General features: G+C 51.5%; 1 protein-coding gene across 5 annotated transcripts in view; it reads left to right on the forward strand.

Moving 5' to 3' along the window:
* Positions 1 to 26,020, forward strand: part of DNAH2 (dynein axonemal heavy chain 2) — a 131,281-nt gene extending 105,261 nt beyond the window's left edge. For 3 of the 5 annotated variants that reach the window (XM_061588226.1, XM_061588225.1, XM_061588227.1), the window contains exons 76-88: positions 6,782 to 6,968; positions 7,384 to 7,532; positions 7,776 to 7,959; positions 8,335 to 8,525; positions 9,254 to 9,445; positions 10,044 to 10,228; positions 10,599 to 10,827; positions 11,419 to 11,570; positions 17,659 to 17,773; positions 18,327 to 18,503; positions 25,095 to 25,169; positions 25,286 to 25,436; positions 25,775 to 26,020. In XM_061588226.1, the coding sequence (XP_061444210.1) occupies positions 6,782 to 6,968; positions 7,384 to 7,532; positions 7,776 to 7,959; positions 8,335 to 8,525; positions 9,254 to 9,445; positions 10,044 to 10,228; positions 10,599 to 10,827; positions 11,419 to 11,570; positions 17,659 to 17,773; positions 18,327 to 18,503; positions 25,095 to 25,169; positions 25,286 to 25,436; positions 25,775 to 25,929 (2,142 nt within the window). In that variant the 3' untranslated portion in view covers positions 25,930 to 26,020. Of the gene's footprint in view, positions 1 to 6,781; positions 6,969 to 7,111; positions 7,183 to 7,383; positions 7,533 to 7,775; positions 7,960 to 8,334; positions 8,526 to 9,253; positions 9,446 to 10,043; positions 10,229 to 10,598; positions 10,828 to 11,418; positions 11,571 to 17,658; positions 17,774 to 18,326; positions 18,504 to 25,094; positions 25,170 to 25,285; positions 25,437 to 25,774 lie in introns of those variants that run through there. The other 2 variants (XM_061588228.1, XM_061588229.1) reach the window with 2 other exon arrangements.
* Positions 26,021 to 26,384: the final 364 nt, after the last annotated feature.

A 26,384-nucleotide genomic window follows, 5' to 3' on the forward strand; every position in this document is an offset into this window, starting at 1 on the left:
AAGAGCACTCTGCCGTTCGTGATCCCTGGCAACTGGTACTCAGAGGTGGCATGCTGCCTCTGGTCCTGGACACAGCATATAGTCATCCTGACTAGTAGCCATTGGCAGCCTTATCCTCCACAAATTTGTCTGATCTTTTTTAGAGCCATCAAGTTGGTGGCCAAGTTAGTAGCTAGCAAATTCTATAGTTTAACTAAGTGCTGTGTGAATAAGTACTTCCTTTTGTCTCCCCTGGATTTCTCCCCCTGCCCTCCAGCTTTGTTAGATGACCCTGGATTCTAGTATTGTGTGTGTGTGTGTGTGTGTGTGTGTGTGTGTGTGTGTGTGTGTGTGTGTGTGTGAGAGAGAGAGAGAGAGAGAGAGAGAGAGAGAGAGAGAGAGAGAATCTCCGTCTGCTGTCCCTGCACTATGCGTAATTTTATATCTCTCTGTCAAGTCCCCTTACTTGCCTTTTTCTCTAAACTAAAACCTCCCAAGCAATACAACCTTCTTCAAAGGGGAGGTTCCCTTTTGTTATTTTCGTTTGGTTGCCCTTTGCCGCACCTTTTCCAGGTCTCCAAAATCCTTTTTAAGGTGTGGAAATTGGAATTGGGTACAGTACTCCAAGTGTGGTCACACCATAGATTTCATAAACTCATGATGATATTGGCAATTTTATTCTCTGTCCAGTGGGAGAGAGGCATCCAGACATTCATTTTTTTGAAGAGGCAAACTGTGACAAGTTCAACCTCCTTCGCACAAAGTGGGCAGATGTTAATTTAACCATTCTTATACGGTTCCAAAATGCCGCCAGACACCTCCACTCTGCCTGCCTAGGTGGCTCCTAATCACACTGCCATCTGGAATCAACCAGTGCAAGACCAAGGTTCCAGTAGGACCTTGGTGTTGGGGAAGGCCCAGCCAATAATTCTTCTTGCCTAACTGGCCACCATTGTTTGAGTCAGAGGATGGTGCTATAGGCCATTGCATTCAGAGGCTGCTCCATGTTGATAACTATGTGTAGCACCATACTGAAGGGGCACAGTCTGAAGCTCCCACCTCCCACTCTGTCCCAGTGACAGCTTCTAGCAGTCTTGCTACTCGTAGCACTCCTGACTCCTCAGCAACTTCTGCCTTCCCTACTCTTGCCCTGAACCTCTCCATGCAGACAGCAGAAAGACTTTCGAAGGAAGTAAGAGAGAGAAGAAGGGAAATTATTATTGGAAAGTGATCACGCAGGCCACATCTTTCCTTGGCATCTTTCATCTGCCTTCCTTCTCTGTGTATGTTAAAAGGGGAACTGGCACCAAAAGCTCTGCAACAAAGGCAGTTAGCAAGCAGCCCACAACTGAGACATTTCCTCAACAAACACAGCATGTTTGGGACAGATCTGCATCCCATCCCGGGATGGAGGCTTAGGAGGACATTCTTCAGACGGATTTGACTCTCCTGATCCTCAGGATGTGGCACTAGCCAAACTACCTGACAAGGATGTCTTTGGCATCCCACCTCGGATAGAAAGGGGAGTGAAGACAGCCAGTCAGAAGAAGCTTATGGCTCCAGGCTTTTCCTTCTTGAGGACTGTATTCCTTTCTTTTCGAAAGTGGTGTTTGCCAAGGCTGCAGGTTCTTGCCCCAGAATCAGCATGGCAGGCCAGCCATGTGGCAGCAGTTTTTTCCTGCATCAAGTCTTCCACAAAAGAGGCTTCTTTCCCCCAATATTTCAGGGAGGTCATTGACACTGAGTGCGCTTCTCCACTGCATTGCAGGAAGGCAATGCAAGCTTTTATTCTTTTTCACAAAGCATTATAGAGAAACTGAAGACACTCTTAATGGATGTGTCTGATGCTTCTCTTATATCAGATGTTATTATCCCAAGAGATGCTATTCCTCGCTAAAAGATCCAGGTAAGCACAGATCTGACCTAGCACTACAGAAAGCTCATGAGGCACAGGCATTGGCCCTTAGGGCTGCCTCAGCAGCCTTAATGTTTTCATAGGCATCCTTGCTCTGGCTAGACTTGAATCGCCTGGCTGAGGAATTGGAATGACCTCCTCTAAAAAGGAATCTAATCAAACTATTCAAGTCCTCTTTCTTCGTGGCAAATGCCACACAAAACTACTCCGTTTTATGCATGGGTAATGGAGGCCACAGCATTGCATTGAAGGGCCATCTGGCGGCAGCATCAGTTGGTAGATGCCATCTCTCTTTCAAATTTTGCCTCTGTGCCATTTAAAGGGGCCAATCCAGTAATGATTTGAAATGAATGCTGATGAAAGTTCAAGTGGAAAGCACAAAAGCAGGACTACAGCTGAACGTCAAAAAGACTAAAGTAATGACAACAGAAGCTTTATGCAACTTTACAGTTGACAATGAGGACATTGAACTTGTCAAGATATACCTCGGCACAGTCATTAACCAAAATGGAGACAATAGTCAAGAAATCAGAAGAAGGCTAGGACTGGGGAGGGCAGCTGTGAGAGAACTAGAAAAGGTCCTCAAATGCAAAGATGTATCACTGAACACTAAAGTCAGGATCATTCAGACCATGGTATTTCCGATCTCTATGTATGGATGTGAAAGTTGGACAGTGAAAAAGGCAGATAAGAGAAAAATCAACTCATTTGAAATGTGGTGCTGGAGGAGAGCTTTGTGCATACAATTGGGTGTTAGAACAAATTAAACCAGAACTGTCACTAGAAGCTAAAATGATGAAACTGAGGTTATCATACTTTGGACACATCATGAGAAGACATGATTCACTAGAAAAGATGATAATGGTGGGAAAAACAGAAGGGAGTAGAAAAAGAGGAAGGCCAAACAAGAGATGAATTGATTCCATAAAGCAAGCCACAGACCTGAACTTACAAGATCTGAACAGGGTGGTTCATAACAGATGCTCGTGGAGGTCACTGATTCATAGGGTCACCATAAGTCATAATCAACTTGGAGGCACATAACAACAACAACAACAAAGTAGAAACCAAAGATAAGGAAAAAGCTATGCCTTCTGCTCAACAGGAGGAAAGTAGACAGACTCATAACAGATGCCTCTTCTTCCTTTTGCTACTTTAGAACATGTTTTCATATGTGAGCCTGGCAAGCTGGCTTGGCAAGATCCAGATTGCAGTCAAAGGCCCAAGGATCTGTTTCCTCCAAGATAAACTTTCCCAGTCCTTAAAATTCAGTAGACATCAGTTCTGACACATCTTGCTTCCCATAGGGGAATCTCTTTCCTAGTCAGTTCAGACACCATGAGTGTACTGTATATGTGATGTTGGGATTTTTTTTACCCCACTGTGCAGTACTTCGGACTTGCTTACGTTGAACCACATTGTCATTTTAATGCTCCTTTACCCAGTTTGGAGAAATCCTTTTGAAGCTCCTTAAAATCTAGTGTTCTTCTTTACCATCATGAATAATTCGGTGTCATCTGCAAACTTGACTACCTCACTGTTCACCCCTAATTCTAGTTCATTAAAAAACAAGTTAAAAAGCACAGGTCCACTTTCTACATCCCTCTGTTGGGAGAACTGTCCACTTATTCCTTCTCTGTGCTTCCTGTTTCTCAACCAGTTTCTGCTCTTTAAGATGACATCACCCCTTATCCCATAATTGCTAAGTTTACTTAGGAGTCTTTGGTGAGGCACTTTGCCAAAAGCTTTCTGAAAGTTCAAGTAAACACCACCTACTGGATCACCCCTATCCACATGCTTGTTGGCACTCTCAAGGAACTCTAAAAGGTTGGTGAGACTGGACTTACTTTGCAGAAGCCAGGCTGAAGACCTCTTTAACATGCTTGGTAATTTGATCTTTAATCATGTTTTCCACCAATTTCCCCAGAACAGATGTCAACTAGTCTGTAATTTCCTGGATTCTCCCACACACCCCAAATATTCCTTTTTCGAAATTGCTGTTACTTTTGCCACTTTCCTGATCTCTGGTACAGAGGCTGGTCTTAGGGACATGTTACAAATCTACATTGGCATTTTTAAGAACTCTTGGGTGGATACCATCCAGACACAGTGATTTGTCCGTTTTCATTTTGTCAGTAAGGCCTAGAGCTTCGTTTATTGTTACCACTATTTGCTGCAGTGTCTCAAAGACTCTCTTCCTCAAAAGGTATGGGTGTTTGTTCTACATTTTATACAGTGAAGACAGGCGGATTTGGGGCATGGGAAAGCAGCTGGCTTTTTGCCTGAGGATTTGGTGGCTCCTGCACTGCGAGGCCAAGAGCATAGTGGGGAGCTTCCTTATACCGCATGAGACCCCACCGGTTCATCTCGCTCAATGTTGGCCACTCTGTGCTGGCTGCAGCAGCTCTCCAGGATGTCAGGCAGGAAAAGCGGGGCCAAAGACAGACATTTTCTTAGCCTGCCTGGAGATGCCATTGGGGAGTGAAACTGGGACCTTCTACATGCAAAGCAGATGCTGTGCCACTGAGTTACAGTCCTCCTTGCCTTTAAAACCTTCAGGTCCTGGCAGTTTGGAGAATAGCTTTCCTGTACCTCCCAGCTCCAGCTTATATTGCAGGTGGGGCCCATGCAACCTGGCACTGGAGGGCATTTCTTCTTTGGAGGTGTGTCTGTTTAGGTCTTGTGGGAGCCTGCCATACGTCCACAGGAAGGGTCCTGTGTGGGCCGCCTCAGCCTCCCTCCTTCCCTTCCCTCCCTGTTTAATGCGCTGGTACCACCTGGATTTGCCTTTCTTTGGCTGCTGATCCTTCAGGGTGGCTTGTGTGCTTTGCTTCCTTCTGCTGTCCACTTGGCACAGTCTGGATGATTGTGGGATAATCAGTCTGGCAGGGGAGGGTGCTTATGCACAGAGGGTGGCTTTGGGTGCTTTTCAGGTGTCTCCCAGCCTTCCTATTCCAAGTCTGGGTTAGCTCCTCCTACTTGCTTTGGAGGCGGATCTATGCAAATGACTTCATGCTTGACCCCCCCCCTCTTCAGTGGGAGGAGCCCCTCCCACTTGCAGCCCTGCCTGTTTCGAAGCAATGGAAGTTTCCACAGAGTTTTCAACCGTGTGGCCCTTTTTGTTGTTGTCACGCCAGCAGCCAGATGCAACGTTTGTTTACCTGACGCTGATGCAATAGCGGTTTGTGTGGTGTGTTGGACCACCCTCCCAACACTGGCACTCCGGTTGCTTAGCTGGACGGGCTGTGGTGGGTTGGGGGTGTGCACGGTGTCCCAAATCAGCGGCGGTCCTGTCAGTGCACCAACACAGCCCTGACTTTGGGCACTCCAAGTGCTGCTGCTGCTTCCTTGATGAGGGAGGCTTATGTGGCATGTGTGATGTATGGCCCTCGGAGGAATCAGGACTCACTTCAAAGAGGGGCGATGGCCCCAGGGGGTTTTCTGACAAGAAGGCCCAAGTGCCCCAGGAAGGAGTTGGAGGCTGAGCACCTAAGGGAGAAAAGTGGAGCCAAAGATGGGAGACAAGACTTAGCCCAGCTTAGCTGCTGTGTTGAGCTAACCAGCCAGGTCTTGGCCTACTGCCCTCACGCTGATAAGGTGCTTTAACTTCTCATGTGTCCCTGCCTTCCCCTGAGCTCCAGGCAAGTAGTCCAGCATTTAAAAATGCAGCACAGTAAAAAGACCCCTGACCCCTTCAAGTCCCCCTCAGCAAGGCAGCCTTAAATCACACCTAGAGCAATGCTCAGGATTGGGCTTCACGCCAGTGAAATGAATCTCCCCCTGGTTTCCTTGCGTAGTCTATGCCCTCGTTCCTGTGTGCTGTTTCCATCCAGAGTGAGCCCATACCTCTTGGAGGCAGATGTGCAGGCTCCTTGGGCTGTTGAAACCTTCCGAATGTGGCTTGGCCTTCCGCAGGGCCTCGCGTGAGATGCCTGGGAGACTTTTGCAGTGCCTGGCTCTGTAATTTGAGAGGCACTTGAATCCCAGCCAAACCCTGTCCATGACAACGGGCCAGAGGATGCAAGAACAGCTCCCCACCCTGCACTCACACAGTCTGGGAGGACTGCCATGGGGAGAGGAGAAGCCGCCGTAACCTCCTGTGGGCTCAGCCCTGCTCCGCAGCATCTGTTTTCTGAGGGAAACCTGGCACAGGCGCAGGGTGGGCAACGGCCAGAGGCTTGTCCCTTCCCTGCCATTCTCCCCTCACACCTTGAGGGCTGAGCCAGGCTTCTGGCCGGGCACTGTACACTTTTCAGTGCCGTTCCTGAGGGGACTGCGTGTGCAGCCCTGGCCAGAGCTGCTGCTAGTGCTGTCGCAACCAGCAACCAGATTTTATCCATAATGCTCCCCACTTTGCACGTGGCGTTCCTCCTCCTGTGAGGATAGTAACCCCCTTTGGGAGGGGTTCCCAGTTCCCACCCTTGGAACAGAGGCAGGCAAAAGCTGATTGGCGCCCTCCATGCCCAGGAGCTCTTGGAGAAGGTGGTGGATGCTTAGAGCAATCTTGGCATCCGGAGTCCTTGGACTTGCTTTATTATTGTTGTTGTTGTTGCTGCTGTTGTTATATCCTGACCTTCCTCCCAGAAGGAGCCCAGAGTGGCAAACAAGTGACAAAACGCTAAAAAATCTATAAAACATCTTCAAAAATCTTAAAAACAAAGCATCTGAAAAGAATAGCCTTTAAAAACATATTTAATAACATCTTGGAAAAAAATTCCAGTACAGATGCGGACTGGGATGAGGTGAGAAGCCCGAAGTCATTTGCCATCCTCCTCTCTGGCCTTGGCCAAGCTTTCCCAAGCCTCCTGAAAGGAAAAGGAGGGCACTGAGTGCCTGACTTTATGCCTTGGGTCCATGACTTCCTCTCCTGCCTCTTCCTGCTTGCAGGTGCTGGATAGGGAAGGGCAGATGGACAATCCCTGCACGAGCTGGCTGGCCGACATCTACTGGGACAACATCACTGAGCTGGACAAGCTCACCAACTTCCACGGCATCATGAACTCTTTTGAGCAATACCCCCGGGACTGGAACCTTTGGTACACCAGCTCCAAACCAGAGAAGGCCATGCTACCAGGTCAGGCTCCATCTTTCTGCTGAGGTGCACAGGCTCTGTGATTGTGCCCGTGCTTCCCCTCCATCTTTACCTTCCCCGTATCTAACATCAGATTAGGACCCTGGCAGACCGAATCTGACCCCAGTTCCCCTTCCCTGCTCTAGAATACCGAAAGCCTCTGGAATGGGATGTGTTTGGTGCAAATTACTGCTCCAGGGCTCCCTGCTGGTGGCAGGTCAGTCCCCCTTCCCTATTGATGGAGTGAAGATGTGGTAGCGTTGGGCATCCTTGGAGCTGAGGTGGTGGTGGTGGCTCGCTGGCTGTTCTGGGCCAGGCAGCCCTTCTCTATCGCCATCCCCCCGCCCACTGATCACCAGGTAAGGCAGCGCTTCTGTGTCAGACGGCCTCTCTCTCCGTGCATTGTCGCCCCCTGCAGGTGAGTGGGAGAACTCCTGCAACCAGATGCAGCGGATGCTGGTCGTCCGGTCCTTGCGGCCAGACCGCGTGGCCTTCTGTGTCACAGCATTCATCGTCTCTAATCTGGGCTCCCAGTTCATTGAGCCGCCAGTGCTTAACATGAAGTCGGTGAGTGGGCAACAGTGTCTGGCACTAAAAAGCAGCCCCTCTGTGCTCTGGATGATGATCTGTGCAACCGGACTGAGGCAGGAGAAATTTGAGTGTCGCCTCTGAATATTCACCTGAGATGGGAGACTGACCTGCAGTCCCCCTTGTCGTGCCTCAGCTGCTTGCTAACTCTCCATGGCCTAGAAAGAGGGTGGTGTGATTTTCTTCCCCATTTCTTCATTCTCTCTCTGTCTCCGGACACAGGTGGTGGACGACTCCACAACAAAGACCCCCCTGATCTTTGTGCTGTCCCCCGGTGTCGACCCCACCTCCTCCCTGCTCCAGCTGGCGGAGCAGTCGGGCATGTCCCACCACTTCCATGCCCTTTCGCTGGGGCAGGGACAGGCACCCATTGCCACCCGCATGATCAAAGATGGCGTCCACCAGGGTGAGTGCCAAAGGGGCTCTGGGGGAGGCTGGCTCCTTCCAGCACCCAGAGGGTGGGCCTGTTTTGTCCCCCCAGCCCCTTCAGATCTCTAGGGCAGAGGTGGAGACCATGTGTGATTAGCCGGCCAAGCACCAAATGTCATTGGACTCCCAGCAGGCCCAGCAGCCGTTGTGGCCAGCGGCCAGAGATGCGATGGGAGTTATAGTCCAGCAGCGTCTGGAGAGCCACAGATGTTCCACTCCCCTGCTCTAGAGGCATCTCTTCCCCCTCACTTGCAGCGGTGGGGACACTTTTCCTCAGCTCGCCTCTTGTTGCAGCCCCAGGCCACTGTGGGCCTCTGCCCTCCAACCTGGCTTTGCCTCTCTTTCCTGGCAGGTAACTGGGTCTTCCTGGCCAACTGCCACCTCTCGCTCTCCTGGATGCCCCAGCTGGACAAGCTGGTGGAGCAGCTCCAGGTGGAGGAGCCGCACCCCTCCTTCCGCCTGTGGCTCAGCTCCAGCCCCCACCCCGATTTCCCCATATCCATCTTGCAGGCTGGCATCAAGATGACGACGGAGCCCCCCACGGTGAGCAACGAGCCAGCCCCCCACCAAGTCTCACCAGACGCTCCTGTCATTTCCTTCTCCCGCTTGTTCCCCGGGGACCCTGCCGGACCCCCAGACCCAACCCAAAACCCTGCTAAAGCCACAGATCTTTCTGCTCCTCGTGGGCCAAGTAAAACTTTTTTGTCACTTCACTGAGGATTGGCAAGCTCATGCTAGGTCATTTTCCTGGGGCTGAGAATGAACATACAGTTTGAGAAGGAAGTGGGGAAGATGTGTGTGTGTGGTGGTGGTGCAATAGCCACCAGCATTAACCACATTAGACCCAAGGATCTCCACAAACCCCCAGACTCAAGAAAATGGAGGCCAGATGAGGCCGGGCTGCTCTCCCATGCCTGCCCGCCTGCCTTTCTGGCATCCCCAACAACCAGGACCACCCTCCCTTTTCCCCAGCTCCACCTTCTGGGCGGGGTGGGGGTGGGAGGCACTAAGAAAACATTTCGCATTCCAGGAGTCCAAGGAACCCACGCAGGTTATGAAATGTCCTCTTAATCAACATGAAAGGTTCTGGGTCATCAGCCTCCATAGCTGGTGCTCCAACAGGGAAGCTGGTTCTGCAACAGGGAAGCTTCTCCCCCCCCCACCTCCCCACAGCTTTCAGCACCCCTTTGCCCTCCTGGTTTTGCTGTGTGTCTTCTGAGGTCAGTTGTGAGCCTCCTTCCCCCCCCCCGTCCCGCTCCCTCCTGTGACAGGGCTTGAAAGCCAACATGAAGCGCCTCTACCAACTCATCACGGAGCCACAGTTCACCCGCTGCACAAAGCCAGCCAAGTACAAGAAGCTGCTCTTCGCCCTCTGCTTCTTCCACAGCATCTTGCTGGAACGCAAGAAGTTCCTGCAGCTGGGCTGGAACATCGTCTATGGCTTCAATGACTCGGACTTTGAGGTGAGGGGCAGATAGGGAGGGGGATGCCGGGTGGTTTGGGGAGGCCAGAACAAAGCCAAGGAAGGATTCTGAAGAAAGGCTGTGGGTGCCTTCCTCCTTGAGGCTCCAACGGGCCGATCTATGATGCTCCTCTCTGCTCAGATTCCCAGTGGAATTGTGGCTGAGCTCTCCCTGCGGCCCGATGCACCAGGGACTGACACCTGCCCCCAGTACACCTCTGGCTTGCTCCCAGTGGTTACTGGCACACTTGTCCCGTCTGCCATGTTCCTTTGGAATATGGTACACAAGCCCTTGCGCTGCAGAGATGTGGTGTGGCAAGGCTTGCTAGCAACAATATATGTAGGCAGATGCTGGGTGGGCAGATTCTTGCTGCTCATCTTGGTGGTGGTTCCAGAGTGCCCGGCAAGCTGCCTGCCACAGAAGAGGGCACAGCAGTTCCACAGCTCTGGTCCTTGGGACACCACACTGTTGCACGTCCTGGCCTGCAAAGTTTCCTGGAGAACCACCAGTAGCCGCCCCCTTTGCCCTCTCCCTAAAGGCCTGGTCCTTTGCATTGTGCTCCCAGATCACCACTGATTCTTCTTCTTCTCCTCGCCAGGTGTCGGAGAACCTCCTGAGCCTGTACCTGGACGAGTATGACGAGACGCCCTGGGACGCCCTCAAGTACTTGATTGCAGGGGTGAATTATGGGGGCCACGTGACGGACGACTGGGACCGACGCCTCCTCACCACCTACATCAACGATTACTTCTGTGAACAAAGTGTTGCTGCCCCTTTCAACAGGTTAGTGCTCAGGACAGTACGCAGGGAAAGTTTGGGCCCAGAAAGGCAGGCCGGCCTTGGTGTACTTGTATGTGGGAGGGGAGTGGATGGGGACAGGGACGCTTCCTGCGGCAGACGACAACCTCTCCCTTGGGATGCGTTGGCAGAGGGTCCTCCGCTTGCACAGGTGCAAACTTCGTCTGCCCAAGACAACTTTCTGGCCTGGAGTGCTTCAGTCCTCTTAGCCGTTTCGTCCTACAAACGGGAGTTTGCTGGTGTGGAAGGAATGCTGTGAGGCTGAGGAGGGAGAGAGTCTGCGAGAAGAGGAGCCCTTCCAGGCCCTGAGCAAGCCAGACAGCCGTCCGGACAGCCTGTCCCTCTGTCTCTACAGGCTGTCGGTGCTGGACACGTACTACATCCCCAAGGATGGCAACATAGCCTCCTACAAGGAATACATCAGCCTGCTGCCTGGCATGGACCCCCCAGAGGCCTTTGGCCAGCACCCCAATGCCGACGTGGCCTCCCAGATTACTGAGGCCAGGACGCTCTTTGAGACTCTGCTGTCCCTGCAGCCCCAGACCACGCCCTCTGGGGTGGCGGGGCAGAGCCGGGAGGACAAGGTACCCAGTGCGAGGGGCAGGGCACTCACATACCTCTGTGTGTGTGATTCTGAGGTTGAGGACCCGCCGTCTGAGCTAACCTTGTTTTGTCAGGCAAGCAGCCTCCGTCGCCCACCCTTTGCAGACCCCACAGTCCCTTCTCTGGCATTGGGGGTCCCCTGGATGCCAGAGAAGTACTGGGGCTCAAGCCCTCCAGAATGAAAGCTTCAAAGCTCTCATCCCCTGTGTGTCTGCTTTCTGGTGACGGCACAGCCTTTGCATGTGCTCAGGAGCACTCTTGCCTCTGCTAGACTCCTTCCAAGGCTGAGCCCTGGTACCAAAGATCTACAACAGCCTATCAGGGGTCAGCAATGCATGAGCCCATGGCAAGGGTGCTCCATCTCCCTACAGATTCTGTTGTCTGTAGGACAAGATTTAATCTCCTTAGCTGAGTGCTTGGAGCCTCAGAGGGTGGGATCCCCTGAGCTGGCAGCAGGCTCAGGACGCCTCTTGTGGTCGTGGCGGTGGCATTCTTGGCATGCGTCATCCAGCCACTTTTCTGCAGCTGCCCAGGGCCCTGCATGCCTCTCCCTGTCCTTGCCCCCCCCCCAGGTGCTGGAGCTTTCGGCAGACGTGCGCAGCAAGATCCCTGAAGAGATTGACTACGAGGGCACCTGCAAGGTGCTGTCCACAGACCCCTCCCCCCTCAACGTGGTCTTGTTGCAGGAGATCCAGCGGTACAATTCCTTGCTGCAGGTCATAAGGTGGGTGCCCTCTAGCTGCACCCCAAACGCACCCTGCCCTTTTTATGTGGGGGGTGGGCAGGTGTCAGAGCAGCACAGGGCCAATGAAGTCGCACCACGGCAGCATCCCCCAAGCCGCTTTGGGCCCAAGCCAGAGGCTTTGGGCTGCCACTCCCATCAGCCCCAGCTAGCATGGCTGTGTGAGTTGTAGCCCCAAATCTGTGGAGAGCCCCCACTTGGGGAAGGCTGCCGCCAGTGTGGTGGTGAGAGTGTTGGACTGGGAACTGGGAGACCAGGGTTCACATTTCACTGGGTGACCTCGGGGGCCAGTTGTGGTCTCTCAGCCTAACCCACCTCACAGGGCTGCTGGGAGGATAAAATATGAAGGGGGAAGAGCCACCTTGAGTTTCTTGGAGGAAAGGCAGGATATAAATGAGACAAATAAGCCAATAAATAAAAGTGATCCTTTATTGGGCCGATATGGGGAAAGCCTCCGGCCAAGCTCAGTGTGTGCCCGATGTGGCTGAAAGGCCGCCTCTTTCTTTCATGGATGCCATGAGGTCTCCACGTGGGTTACAGTCCCCAGTCAGCTCGAGACAGGAACCTGTCATAATTTTTTCCTGGCTCCTCCCCTTCTTACTGAGTTGATGCCAGTTCTGTTCCTGTCTCAGCTCGGGCAACAGCCTTTGGCTGTTTTTCTCTTAACTTCTATGACTATCAGCCTTCGGCTCCTCTTTTTCCTTCTTTCTATACTTGATTTCGTACACTCTGTATTAATTAGTTTAAAAAAAAAGGGGGGGGGAATTACTATCTCTATTCGTCCTTTCTTATCCCTATTTTCTCTCCCGTCTGAGATATGGAAACAGCACCATCTTCTCAGACCGCCAGGACAAAAACCCTTAGAGGAATAGGGCAGCACACAGTGGCTACTGTGGTTGGTTCCTTGCAAGGCCATAAGGGGTCAGGGCAGCACTCAACTCCTGCTGCAGTCAGTTCCCGGCCGCCGTCTGTCCCGCCATCCGAGAAAAAGAAGGGACACAAAAAAATCAGGGCCGCACCCAGCTCCTGCTGCGGTCAGTTCCCTGCAGACATTGCATATGGCGGAGCATAGGCAAGAAGCCTCGCGTCAGAGCGTGAATTTCGCTACTACATCGCGGCATAGCTCTCATCACCCTTCCGATTCGAACACTCGAGAGGTGAGGTTTTCGCCAGTGCCTACTGCCTCCTCCAGCTCCCCAATAAGTTTTCCTGCCGAAAATGCAGCGGCGACCATCTTGAGTAGCGCGCAAGAGGCGTGCTTGATAGAGCCCGCAGTCCAGCGCCATCTACTGGAGCAGCTGGAGGACAGCAGGTCGGAGGACGACGAAGTGATGGAAGCCCATGCGCAGTATGGCCCCCCCGCTTCTCCACCCCAGCTCTCTCCTCAGCCTATGCCAGCATCCTTAATAACCTCTTCGATGACGCTGGCACAATTATTTTCGCCTGATGTAATCCGACAACTTAAGCAGGCGCTATTAGAGGAGGTCCCACCACTTAAAGTGACGCCCCACAACGACCACAGTCTCCGCCAGTAGCCGCCCCCCCATGTCAGAGACCACGTCACGTAGTCAGACAGCCTTCCCCTGACCCAACTTTGGTGGCCATGGGTAGGGGGTATTGTGAGCAGGATCACCAGAATGCCTTATCAGAAACCGATTCTATGGAGTCCCGGGATGACGGAGAATGGACCGATGCCTCAGATACAGAGGCTCAAACTTCGGTCAGACTATATTTGGAAGTTCATTTTGAACCATTGTTAAAAAAGGTGATCGCTTCCCTGGAGCTGACTGCTCCTTCTGAGGAACAACCTACATCCTCCAGACAGGCTATGGTGCTGCCTACCGTAAAGATTGGGCCTAAGGGCATTCCGTGCCCACCTATGCTGTTGACTAATATTCAACAGGAGTGAGAACTACCGCTATACCCCAAAAGGGGGACTAACTGGGCTAATAGACTGTATACCTTAGAAGCCAGTGTCATGGAGCAGTTGCGAGCCCCAGACATAGATGGGCCTATTACTGCTCTCCTATCACATTCCGTCTTGCCACGGGATGGGGATGCTCATCTCAAAGATCCGATACAGCGTAAGTCAGATCTGGCACTTAAGTGAGTGCATGAGGCGACAGCAATGTCCATAACAGCCTCGGTGGCAGCCTCAGTATTCTCTAGGGCATCACTGCTGTGGATTGAGGACCTAGCCCAAAATCAAGACCTAGAGGTTTCCAAGTTATGAAAGTCCATTTTAAAACTCTCACGCTGCATCGCTTTCGTAGCAGACGCTACCATGGACTCCTCACAATTTGCAGCCAGGGCTATGGCCACGGCAGTGGTAGCCAGACGCCTAGTATGGCTTTCGCACTGAGATGCGGACAATGCATCCAGATTTAATCTAGCCACGGCTAAATATACAGGTGGAAAATTGTTTGGGGAAGACAATCTGGCAGAAGTTTTGGTGGACAATAAAGATAAAAAGAAAGTGATGCCCTCACAGGGTAAAGACGAAAAAAGGCCATTTCAACACTATACCCCCACTTTTCAGATGCGCTCCTTTCGTGGCTCAAGGCCCTTCTTTAGTAACAGACAGAGGGATTTCAGAGGCTCCCGTTTTCCTTGGCAAAACCAGAAGCCTCCCCAGAGATTCCACCAGAATAGACAACAATCCTACCAGACTAGGCAGCAGCGTCAACCACAACAACGCTTCTGACTCTATACCTGTAGGCGGGAGACTCAATTACTTCCTGAACCAATGGCAGACAACAACAAAACACAAATGGGTCCTGAGCATTATCAAAGATGGATACAGACTAGAGTTACACCAGTATCCACCCCCACGTTTCATCTTCTCTCACAGACCGACATCACCACAAAAACACGGAACATTCCTAGAAGAAATAGAGCACCTTCTACAAATCTCAGCCATAGAACCCGTCCCAATAAAGGAACGGTTTTCCAGAGTATACTCCTTCTTCTTTTTGGTGGCAAAAAAGGACAATTCATTCAGGGGGGTGCTCGACCTCAGGTTTGTCAACCAGTTCCTGAAGCGCAAGACTTTCTGGATGGAAACAATCGCTTCAATCAGGGAGGCACTCCAACTCCACGACTATTTGGTATCCATAGACCTCAGGGAGGCCTACCTGCACATTCCAATTCACCCCAGACACAGAAGGTTGCTCTGGTTTACATACAACAACGAACGCTTTCAGTACAAAGCTCTCCCATTCGGGCTGGCCACAGCACCCAGAATTTTCACCAAGGTGCTGGCAGCAGCACTCTCAGGTCTACGCCTGGCAGGGGTGCACATTTCCCCTTATTTGGACGACCTACTACTCAGGTCCCGGTCATTTACCCAGGCAAACAAAGACTTAAAGCTTACATTCAGTTTCCTACAGAGCCACGGGTTTTTAGTGAATGTTCTAAAGAGCCACCTCTACCCCACACAATCACTAATACACCTAGGCACGGTGATAGACACCACGGCACAAACTATAACGCTGGCACCACAGAGGATCCGGGCCATCACCGATCTAGCACGCTCCATATGCGGACAACCGAAATCAGACTTGATGCGCCTGGCAAAGCTGCTCGGAATGATGGCATCATCTATAGCAGTTACACCATGGGCCAGGCTTCGCTCACGTCCTCTGCAACATCTTCTGATCAAGTTCCAGAGACATTGCCTCCAGACGACACCGCAAGGTTGCCTTGCCACACGACGTGCGTCAATCATTCACCTGGTGGCATCAGGACTCAAATTTGTCCAGGGGGATCCCAATACAGGAGCCGCCCCAGGCAATAATCACTTCAGATGCAAGCCTCGGGGGCTGGGGTGCCCATTATATGGATCTTTTCGTACAGGGACGCTGGAGTCCACCAGAGGCAGCCAGGTCCATCAATTGGCTGGAACTGAGGGCGGCTCATCTGGCGCTGAAGCATTTCTTTCCCAGTCTTCACTGCCCCAATGTATTGATCAAAACAGACAATACGTCGACCAGATCATACATAATGAGGCACGGAGGGACCCAATCCAAACTCCTTAGCAGAGAAGCAACGTCCATGCTCTCCTGGGCAGAGCATCGCCTTACATCTGTGACGGTGGAATACCTGCAGGGGGCAATGAACGACCGGGCGGATTGGCTCAGCAGACGTCAGATATTCCCAGGGGAATGGGCACTCAACAGAAGTGTCTTCCTGATGGTTCAACAGGAATTTGGAAAACTAGAAGAGGACCTTTTTGCCTCGGACGCAAACTATCAAATCCCTCGATTCTTTACAAGATTCCAGACGCGTGCGGCAGAACAGACAGACGCACTGATGACGAGCTGGCCACAGCTTCTATTGTATGCGTTTCCACCAACTCCTCTCATAGCCAGAGTCCTCAACAAGATCAGGAGGGAAGAGGCACAGGTGGTCCTAATAGCCCCATACTGGCCGAGAAGACCGTGGTTTGCAGACCTCGTCCAGATGTCTGTCAAAATCCCGCTCGCACTTCCAGATCGCCACGACCTGTTACATCAGGGACCGGTCCTCCACCCAGACCCAGCCTGGCTTCAACTAGTCGCCTGGAGGTTGAACGGAGCAGGCTGTTAGCATTACAGATTTCACCTGACGCAACAGCAACTATCCTGGCGTCACGTAGACCGTCTACGCTCAGGATATACCAATCCACTTGGGCAGCTTTCCTACGTTGGTGTGCAGCTCATGACACCGATCCTATGACGGCATCTGCACCACATATTCTGCGGTACCTCCAGGAGGGCCTTAACCAGGGTCTACGTCCTAACACCCTCAAGCGTCAACTGTCGGCACTTGCATCCGTTCTATCTTTAGACGAAGGGGTTTCTCTAGCGTCACATCCGCTGCTCAAGAGATTTCTAAGAGGGGCAACCGTTATTAGCCCTCCGGTAGTGCACAGATTTCCTTCATGGCACCTCCATACAGTGTTGACCGCACTACAGAAATCTCCATTCGAACCCCTGCAGACGGTTCCTTTGCGAATACTCACCTTCAAAGTCACGTTCGTCATAGCAATCACGTCAGCACGCAGGGTATCAGAGATTCAGGCTCTATCAGTGCTAAAACACCTCTGCACCTTCCATAAGAATAGAGTTGTACTCCAGATCGCTCCTGGCTTCATTCCAAAGGTCAGACCTCAGCTTCACCTACGACAGGAGATCGTGCTGCCCACGTTTTGCCCAAACCCTAAACACCCCACGGAAAGGGCATGGCACTCCCTTGATGTGAGGAGGGCGTTGAAGGTATACATCAATAGGACAGCACAGTTCCATAGATCGGAATCTCTGCTGATATCTTTCCACCCTCCGACTCTGGGCCACAAGGTATCAAACTCAACTATAGCGAGATGGCTGAAGGCATGCATCTCCTTGGCCTACAGATCACTCAGTAAACCCGTGCTGCACGGGATCACGGCGCATTCTACTAGGGTGGCAGCCACAACAGCGGCTTTTTTGGCTAATGCCCCTTTGGAGGAGATCTGCAGGGCAGCAACTTGGGCCTCGCCTTCGTCGTTTACCTGGCACTACAAAATGGACTTGTACGCATCTGCGGAGGCCGCATTCGGTCGTAGGGTTCTCCAGCAGGTTCTTCCTCAATAGACCCACCCTATGGCCGAGCTTTAGTACGTCCCACGTGGAGACCTCACTGGCATCCATGAAAGAAGGTACGGTTGGACTTACCGTGAACGGTGTTTCTTCATGGATGCCATGAGGTCTCCACGACCCTCCCTATGAGGGGCTGGGAATTCCATCTGCACTATGCGCTATCCGATCTTATTCTGTTCGTCTCTACCTTCGCATTTCTTTCTTTCTATGTTACACTGAGGTGAAGTTCCGAGCTGGTCAAGAAAGAGAACTGGCATCACCTCAGTAAGAAGGGGAGGAGCCAGAAAAAAATGATGACAGGTTCCTGTCTTGAGCTGATTGGGGACTGTAACCCACGTGGAGACCTCATGGCATCCATGAAGAAACACCGTTCACGGTAAGTCCAACCGTACCTTCTCCAGTCCTTTGCGTCCCTCTGACTCTTTCCTGCTTCTGCCTCCCCCCCCCGACAGTTCCTCCCTGATGGAGCTTGAGAAAGGCATCCAGGGCCTGGTGGTCATGTCTACAGATCTGGAGGATATCTTCAACTGCATCTTCGATGCCCGTGTGCCCCCCATGTGGGAGAGGGTAAGGCCTTGAGGAGATGGGGCCCTTAGTCCACCCCTTTCTCTGAAGGTGGGCGGCTTGGTGCCCCCGACAGGAGCACTTGTGCCCAGGCAGAGGGGCACGGTCTGCAGGCTCCGGGCTGCTCCGCTCCTTCCAGGCAAGAGACGAGCATTGCCTGGCGCTTTGTAGGAAGAAACAACACCTGTGGTTTTGTCTTTGGTTTTGAGCATATTTTTCTCTTCAGCCCCAGGGGGAAGAGAGATTTCAGGGGAAGTGGTTCTAGAATTCCTTGTGGAACCCACCCCCAGTTTTTCCTCCCCCCCCCCCCATCAGAGGCAGAGATTTCCCATTAGGGAGAAATAAATAATTCATTAAGCCTCTTCTGAATGGAAATATTTCAAAAGCAGCTTCTTCTGAGGTAACAAATTCCCCAGGTAGCTACCAAACCCACCCTGCCTGAGTAGGTGGCACCTTTGGGGGGCAGCCCCTCTCGAAAAAGGCTGGCACTGGCAGGGCCTGCTTGGCAAATGCTCCTCCCACCTCCTGGCTTCTCCTTTCCTTCTCTCCTCTGCAGGCCTACCCTTCTCAGAAGCCGTTGGCTGCCTGGACCCGGGACCTGGGCCAGCGTGTGGAGCAGTTTGCCCGCTGGGCCACCACCGCTCACCCACCCGTCCTTTTCTGGCTCTCGGGCTTCACCTTCCCCACAGGATTCCTGACGGCTGTCTTGCAAGCTGCCGCACGGCAGAACAACGTAGGCGATGGCAGGAGGGTGGTGGAGAAAGGTGCTTTGGGCACCAGGCTTGGGGGGGGGACAGCCTGCCTCTCTTCCATTGTAACCCAAAAGAGGGTCCCTGGGATGGGGGTCACTTGGCAGGAAGGAGAAGGGGGGATCCCAGCAGTTGGAATGAGGGATGATGGTCATTCATGAAATTGAGGAAATTAGAGGATCTGTTCTGTCCGTAAATCCTGTAGTGATCTTATTTGGTTGTGTTCATGATTTGGTGCACTTAGAGGGCAGGGAGATGGTTATCCACTTCCTGACAAGTGTTCCGATGGTAACGTGTATGTATGTATGTATGTATGTATTTAATTAATTAATTAATATCCTGCCCTTCCTCCCAGTAGCAGCCCAGGGCGGCAAACAAAAGCACTAACAACACTTTAAAACATCATAAAAACAGACTTTAAAATATATTAAAACAAAACATGTTTTAAAACATTTTTTTTTAAAGAAAAGGTTTAAAAACATCTTAAAAAGCCACTCCAGCACCGACGCAGACTGGGATAAGGTCTCAACTTAAAAGGCTTGTTGAAAGAGGAAGGTCTTCAGTAGGCACTGAAAAGACAACAGGGATGCCGCCTGTCTCCTATTTAAGGGGAGGGAATTCCACAGGGTAGGTGCCGCCACACGAAAGGTCCGTTTCCTATGTTGTGCGGAACGGACCTCCTGATAAGATGGTATCTGCAAGAGGCCCTCACCTGCAGAGAGCAGTGATTGACTGGATATATAAGGGATAAGACGGTCTTTCAGGCATCCTGATCCCAAGCTGTATAGGGCTTTGTATACCAAAACTAGAAGAACTAAGCCCGGCAGCAAATGGGCAGCCAGTGCAATTCATTCAGCAGCAGGGTGACATGTTGATGATACCCTGCCCCAATGAGCAGTCTAGCCGCTGCATTTTGCACCAGCTGCAGCTTCTGGATGAACCTCAAAGGTAGCCTCACATAGAGCGAATTTATAGTAATCCAGCCTGGAGGTTACCAGTGGACAACAGTGGTTGGGCTATTCTGGTCCAGAAACATCTGCAGCTGTCTTACCAGCCAAAGCTGGTAAAAGGCACTCCTAGCCACTGAGGTCACCTGGGCCTCTAGCGACAAAGATGGATCTAGGAGCATCCCCAGACTATGGACCTGCTCTTTCAGAGGAAGTACAACCCCATCCAAAGCAAGCAACTGACCAATTATCCAAACTCATGAACCACCAACCCACAGTGTCTCTGTCTTGCTAGAATTCAGACTCAGTTTATTGGCCCTCATCTAGCCCACCACCGAGTCCAGGCAGTGGTCCAGGGCTTGTACGGCCTCTCCTGATTCAGATGTTACAGAGGAATAGAGCTGGGTATCATCAGTGTACTGCTGACACCTCACCCGAAAGCTCCAGATGACTTCTCCGAAGGGCTTCATATAGATGTTAAACAGTATTGTGGACAAGATGGTACCCTGCAGCACCCCACAGCACAACTGCCAGGGGGGCAAAAGACAATCACCCAGTGCTATTCTCTGAAAACAACCCTGGAGATAGGATCAGAACTACTGTAAAACAGTGCCTCCAATACCCATCTCATCAAGGCGGCCCAGAAGGATACCATGATCAATGGTATCAAAAACCGCTGAGAGATCAAGTAAGAGTAACAGGGTCGCACTCCCCCTGTCCTTCTCCCGATAAGGTCATCCATCAGGGCGACCAAGGCCGATTCAGTCCCATGACCAGGCCTGAACCCAGACTGGGATGGGTCAAGATAATCTGTTTCATCCAAGAGCACTTGCAATTGCTACGCCAGAACCCTCTCAATCACCTTCCCTAAGAAGGGGTATTTGGTACTGATCGGTAGTTGTCGCAGACCAATGGGTCCAGGGTGGGCTTTTTCAGGAGCAGGCAGATCACCACCTCTTTCAGGGTGGCTGCAACGATGGGTTGACCACACCCTGGATCCTCTCGGTCAGCCCCCCTCAACAAGCTTCAATAAGCCAAGAAGGGCAGGGGTCGAGAGGACACATTGCTGGCTGCATCATCGCAAGCACCTTGTCCATGTCATCAGGCTGCATCAACTGAAACCGTTCCCAAGACATTGCAGCAGATGTTGCACTGGACACCTCACTGGGGACTACAGTAGATGTGGAAGGGGCATCAAGACTGCTACAGAGGCGAGCAACTTTACCCTCAAAGTGCCTTGCAAACAATTCACAGTGGGCCTCTGAAGGGTCTAAAACTCCATTTCCTGGAGTTGATGTCAACAGGCCCCTGACAATACGGAAAAGCTCTACTGGACGGCTACTTAAGGATGTGATGGTAGTGGAGAAGTGGGCCTTCTCTCATGGATGACAGAGGTCTCCAAGTGGGTAATATAGCTCCTCCTACAGCCCAGAGACAGGAAACGCTTCAGCAAATTTTTGCTCCTCCCTTGCTGCTAAGGCTCAGTTTTAGTTTCCTGTCTCAGCCCGGAGCACATCCTCTTGGATTCTCTTCTTACTTTCAATATTCTATTTCCTATACTTCAGCGAGTCTCCTTCACTTCTGTTCCTTACCTTAATTACTGTGTCCTGCCTTAAATAACGTTTGTCTCCGATCCACTCATTTCTGTCAGTTTCACCTCACCATCTTCTTTACTTCACTTGAGTGGGTAATTAAAACACATTGTCAAAACACAAGTAGCATGTTACTCTAGTCTAATCTCTTTGCTTGTGACCTAAAGTGGGTCTGAAATTCAAGATGGATACTACCTGCTTCAAGATTGCTGTGCAATGCTAGCATGTTTCTAGGTTTCTGTCAGTTTTTCTGTAAGCCAGCATCAGTTATGTGATTTCCGCTATACATTTTAGGCAGCCACATCTGAAAAGTCCCTTATTCTCTTTCTCCTCTCCCCCCTTTTTTCAGAAAGCATAACAGAGCAAACCAATCTCATCCTAAAAGCAAAAAAAAAAAGACAAAATGCATTACAGCAGACAGAACACAGCATCTCTCCATAAGCACCTTTTTAACTTAGTAAACCTTTTAGACATTTAAATTATCGCTGCACAGTTCATTCATTCATCTCATTGGCGATCACTTGTGACCGAGTAAGATTGTCTTCCAAGATAAGGTCTTTAACGGTGGGTCCGTAAGTGACTGTGGAGGCCAATTCTGGATCCACACAGCCTCCCACAGTGAGGACATTGGTTTCCAGATGGAAGATGGTCACAATGAGGATATGCTTGACGTGCCTTCCGCTTAGCTCATTTGTCCCTTTCGCCCTGTACTTGTGCTTCTTCAAAGTCCATAGCATCTTTGATAATGGCCGACCTCCAATTATGGGCCAAGGCTTCCCAGTTCTCAATGCTTATGTTACATTTTTTTAGATTAGCTTTGAGAACATCTTTAAACCTCTTTTGCTGTCCGTTTTCCATCCTTAAGTTGGGAGTAAAGTAGCTGCTTTGGAAGACGGTGATCAGGCATTCGAACAACATGGCCAGTCCAGTGAAGTTGATGTTGGAGGATCATTATTTCAACACTGGTGGTCTTTGCTTCTTCTAATACGCTAACATTAGTCCTCCTATCTTCCTAAGTAATTTGCAGAATTTTCCAGAGGCAGCATTGGTGGAAACTTTCAAGAAGTTGGGAGTGGTGTTTATAGATGGTCCATGTTTCACAGGTGTACAGTAAGGTCGGTAGTACAATGGCTTTGTAAATAAGCATTTTGGTCTCCCTGTGAATATCCCGATCCTTGAACACTCTACGCTTCATTCGGGAGAATGCGGCACTCGCAGAGCTCAGACGATGCTGAATTTCAGCGTCAATGTCAGCTTTTACAGAGAGATGGCTGCCAAGATAGGAAAAGTGATCAACATTCTCCAGCATCGCACCATTAAGCTGGATTGATGGTGCTACAGAGAGATTGGTTGATGAAGCACTTTGGGTTTTTTGACGTTAAGCCAGAAGCCAAGCTTTTCATATGCTTCTGCAAAGACATTTAGGATAGTTTGAAGATCTTCCTCTGAATGTGCAGAGACCACATTATCATCGACATATTGAAGTTCTATGACAGAGGTTGTAATTACCTTACTTTCAGCCTACTGAGATTAAAAAGCTTTCCATCTGTTCAATATGTGATTTCCACGCCAGTGGGAAGGCCAATGACTGCTGGACAGATCACCGATTAATTCGATCCACTATGGCTGCACAGTAGTCACAGTTATGATGTTTTACTCATGCCTGATCAGCCTCACAGCATGTCTTTTGCCACTTGCGCTCTAGCCATTGTCCAGCCTGTTTCATTGCCCTTGGCTCACTGGTGTACCAAGGTGCAAACCGGGCTCCACAATGCCGGAGAGGGCTCTCAAGGGCAACTGTGTCAAGAGCCCGACATGCCTCACTCTTCCACAGCATGGCAAGGGCTTCAACAGGGTCACCTGGTCTATCGACTGGGAACTCCCCCAGGGCATTCAGGAATCCTGTGGATTCCATTAGTCTCCAGGGGTGGACCATCTTAATCTGTCCACCACCCCTGCAGGGGAGGATCAGAGCCATAAATCTAAACTTCACCAGAAAGTGGTCTGACCATGACAATGGGGTGACATCTACCCCCCATCTCCAGACCACCCCTTCCTCTATCTGAAGCAAAAACCAAGTCGAGGGTGTGCTCTGCCCTATGCGTTGGAGAACTTAACCTATGCGTCGGATGAATTGAGGCAGCCCCATAGTGATCATGGAGGCCATGAAGTCCTGAGCTGGAACACTAGAGGCAGCCTCAGCATGGACATTGAAATCACCCAGGACTATCGTTCTGGGCTCCTCCAACACCACAGCTGAGACAGCCTCCACCAACTTGGTCAGAGAAGCTGCTGGGCAGCAGGGTGGACGGTACACCAGCAGCAACCCTAGTTTACTGTCTCCTTGGCCCAACACCAGGTGCAGGCCCTCACAGCCTGCTCCAAGACAGAGTGGTTTCCTGGTGACAGAGATGGAAGTTCTGTAGACCACAGCAACTCCTCCCCACCATCCCTGCAGCCTGTGCTGGTGTTGCACTGAGTATCCAGGTGGGCAAAGCTGGGTCAGATCAACTCCTCCCAGCTCACCCACCCAGGTCTCGGTAATACATACCAAATAGGCACTCTCATCCATGATCAAATCATGGATAAGTGTGGCCTTATTATGTACCAATCTGGTGTTAAACAACACACACAGGCCAGCGGGCACAGCAGATGAGCAACAAGAACCCATCCATGAGAGGAGCAAGGAACAAGGCGCAGATAGCCTTGCCCTCGTCTTCTATGGTAGTTCACCACCTCCCCAAGGCCATACCTCCCTCTACCCATGATCACTGAAATTGGGGTGGCATCACCCATGTCCCTCCTTACTAAGACTCCTCCTAAACACCTGATATGGACCCAGCAAGAGCCCACCAAGAAAACCTACCTGAACCAGTTATCCCCAGTAGGCCTCTGAGAGCATTGGAAATAGTCAGAGGCACTCAATATCTTTCACACAGGGCACATCTACTCCCCCCGTCTCGCACCCAGGGAGGGCCAGCCTTCTGCCAGTTACAGACTCTCACTCTGAAGGCATATGGTGACTTTCTCCTTTCGTTCAGTTCGCTGCACAGGGTCTCCCCCTGCGCAGGAACTAGACATGTGCCATATGTCCTCCCCACTACCAATCTCCTCTAGATTAGTAAAAAAAAATAAAGATAGAAGGGGATAGCGCCCGTCGGAACCCCTAAGAGACTGCGCAAGGGGCAAGCCCTTTTTATTTGGCCCCTTTGGTGGTGACCCTGCTGGTGGCAGACTCACTGCCTAAGGACAGCCAGGCTTTTATGCCCCCTGACCCAGCTATGAGCTGATGCAAGAGGCTGCAAGATCAACTGCAGCCTTTCTCTTGAGTCAGGGTCAGGCAAGGGGTCCCAGTCCTTGCAGCACTTACCAGGACTTCAGCTGTCTCAAAAGAGAGCAACCCAGAGGAGCGAGCAGCAAGCACCCAGATGATCAGATACTCTCTCCCAGGGCAGGACTCCTCCAGTCCTGCAGTGCTGCAGCTGTTTCCCTGGACCAGTAGCCACTGGGAAAAACCCAACTCTCCCATGTTGGATGATTGGCTGTTATAAACCTGGAATATTGTTCAGATGGTCAAGCTGACAAATTTGGTGGGAGAGAGGGAGGGAGGGCAACATATTTATTTATTTATTTATTAAATTTATATCCTGCCCTTCCTCCCAAAGGGAGCTCCACTTTAATGAGAAGTGAAGTTTGTTCATCAATTTTTGGTGTAATAAAACTCATGCTAACATTGAGCTATGTTTTGTTAGGAAGCCTATAGAACGTAGCTGAAATGGTATAATAACAACTGACAAATACGCATACATATTTATTAAGTGTAGAATTCTTGTAATACTCTTGTGAATTGTATTCTGTCGAAATTCTTAAAAACAAAAACTAGATTTTTAAAAAGTGAGGGATGCTGAAGGGCCAGGATGGCAGGCATTAGAGGCTGGGTCTGCAGGGAGGGGAAGAAGAGGGTCCCGGGGCTCGGAGGCCAGGGAGTTCAGGGGCAGAAGCGCCTCCCATTTGTCTATTTCCTCTCCCTTCCCAGATCTCCGTAGACACCCTCTCTTGGGAGTTCATTGTCTCCACCGTGGATGACAACAACCTTGTCTACCCCCCCAAGGTAGGTGCCCCCCACAGGCATAGAGTGGATGTGAGCTGGGATCTCTGGGGGCTCCAAAGACAACTGACCCCCCATGCCTTCATTCCTGCATCTCTCTCTCTCTCCTGGGCCTCTAGGAAGGGGTGTGGGTCCGAGGTCTCTACCTGGAGGGCGCTGGCTGGGACAAGAAGAACTCCTGCCTGATGGAGGCCGAGCCGATGCAGCTGGTCTGCCCCATCCCCACCATCCACTTCAAGCCCGTGGAGAACAAGAAGAAGAGTGGCAAAGGTGGGCCGAGGGCGGGCCGCTGGCACCTCGGGGGGAAGGGGTGACCCTTTGGAGGAGGCTGTTTGCCCATCTTGCCCTGAACGGTCTACTCTAGCCTTTGCCAACCTGGCACCCTCCCATGGAAGTTGTAGTCAGCTGGAGGGCACCAAGTTGGCAAAGGCTGGTCCCCATCAGCATGCAAAGCAGGCCCTCTGCCCCCTCGCAGCTCTGGGCCCTCCTCCAGAAGGAGCAAGAGGCCGCCACGAGCTGCGCCCAAGAGCGAGGGGAGTCCCCCAGGGAGGGACCCTGGCCCAAGATTAGCCCCTTCTTGACTGCCCCCCTCCCTCCTCTGTCCCCAGGGATGTACTCCTGCCCTTGCTACTACTATCCTAATCGGGCTGGCACCGCCGGGCGGACCTCTTTTGTCATTGGCATTGACTTGCGCTCCGGAGCCATGCCCGCCGACCACTGGATCAAACGAGGCACTGCTTTGCTGATGAGCCTGGATAACTGAAGACCCCCTCGGCCCCCAGCCCTGGTCCTCCTTCCCCCAAGGAAGGCCCCCTCCCCCCTCCCCCCCACAACAGTTCTGGGTGTCATTTAATTAAAGCTATTTTGTTTACTGTGTTCTTCATGCCTGGCCTCTGCTTATGTCCGTGACGCAGGGAAATCCCTGTCTCAGATCTGGACAGAGAGAGATCGCTGTGGCCTCTCCTAGGCCAGACCAAACGTAGCCATAAGGGTGGCATGCTGCAGAGCTGGTCCTCAGCCCCCTTCTCATGCTGCCTGGGAGTGAAGCCAGCTCAGCCCCTCCTTTGGCTGGGGGGCAGGAGGGAAGGGGGGGAAGCCGCCCCCTGTGGCCTTGGTGGTCTGGCTTGTTGGGTCCATGGAGGTGGCTGAAATCCTCGGCTCATGGGTGGGGGGCTTGGGCTTCAGGGCCTCGGGCTGAACTGATTTGAGCCCCCCCCC

Source organism: Rhineura floridana, chromosome 11, assembly GCF_030035675.1.
Source record: "Rhineura floridana isolate rRhiFlo1 chromosome 11, rRhiFlo1.hap2, whole genome shotgun sequence".
Lineage (NCBI taxonomy): Eukaryota > Metazoa > Chordata > Lepidosauria > Squamata > Rhineuridae > Rhineura > Rhineura floridana.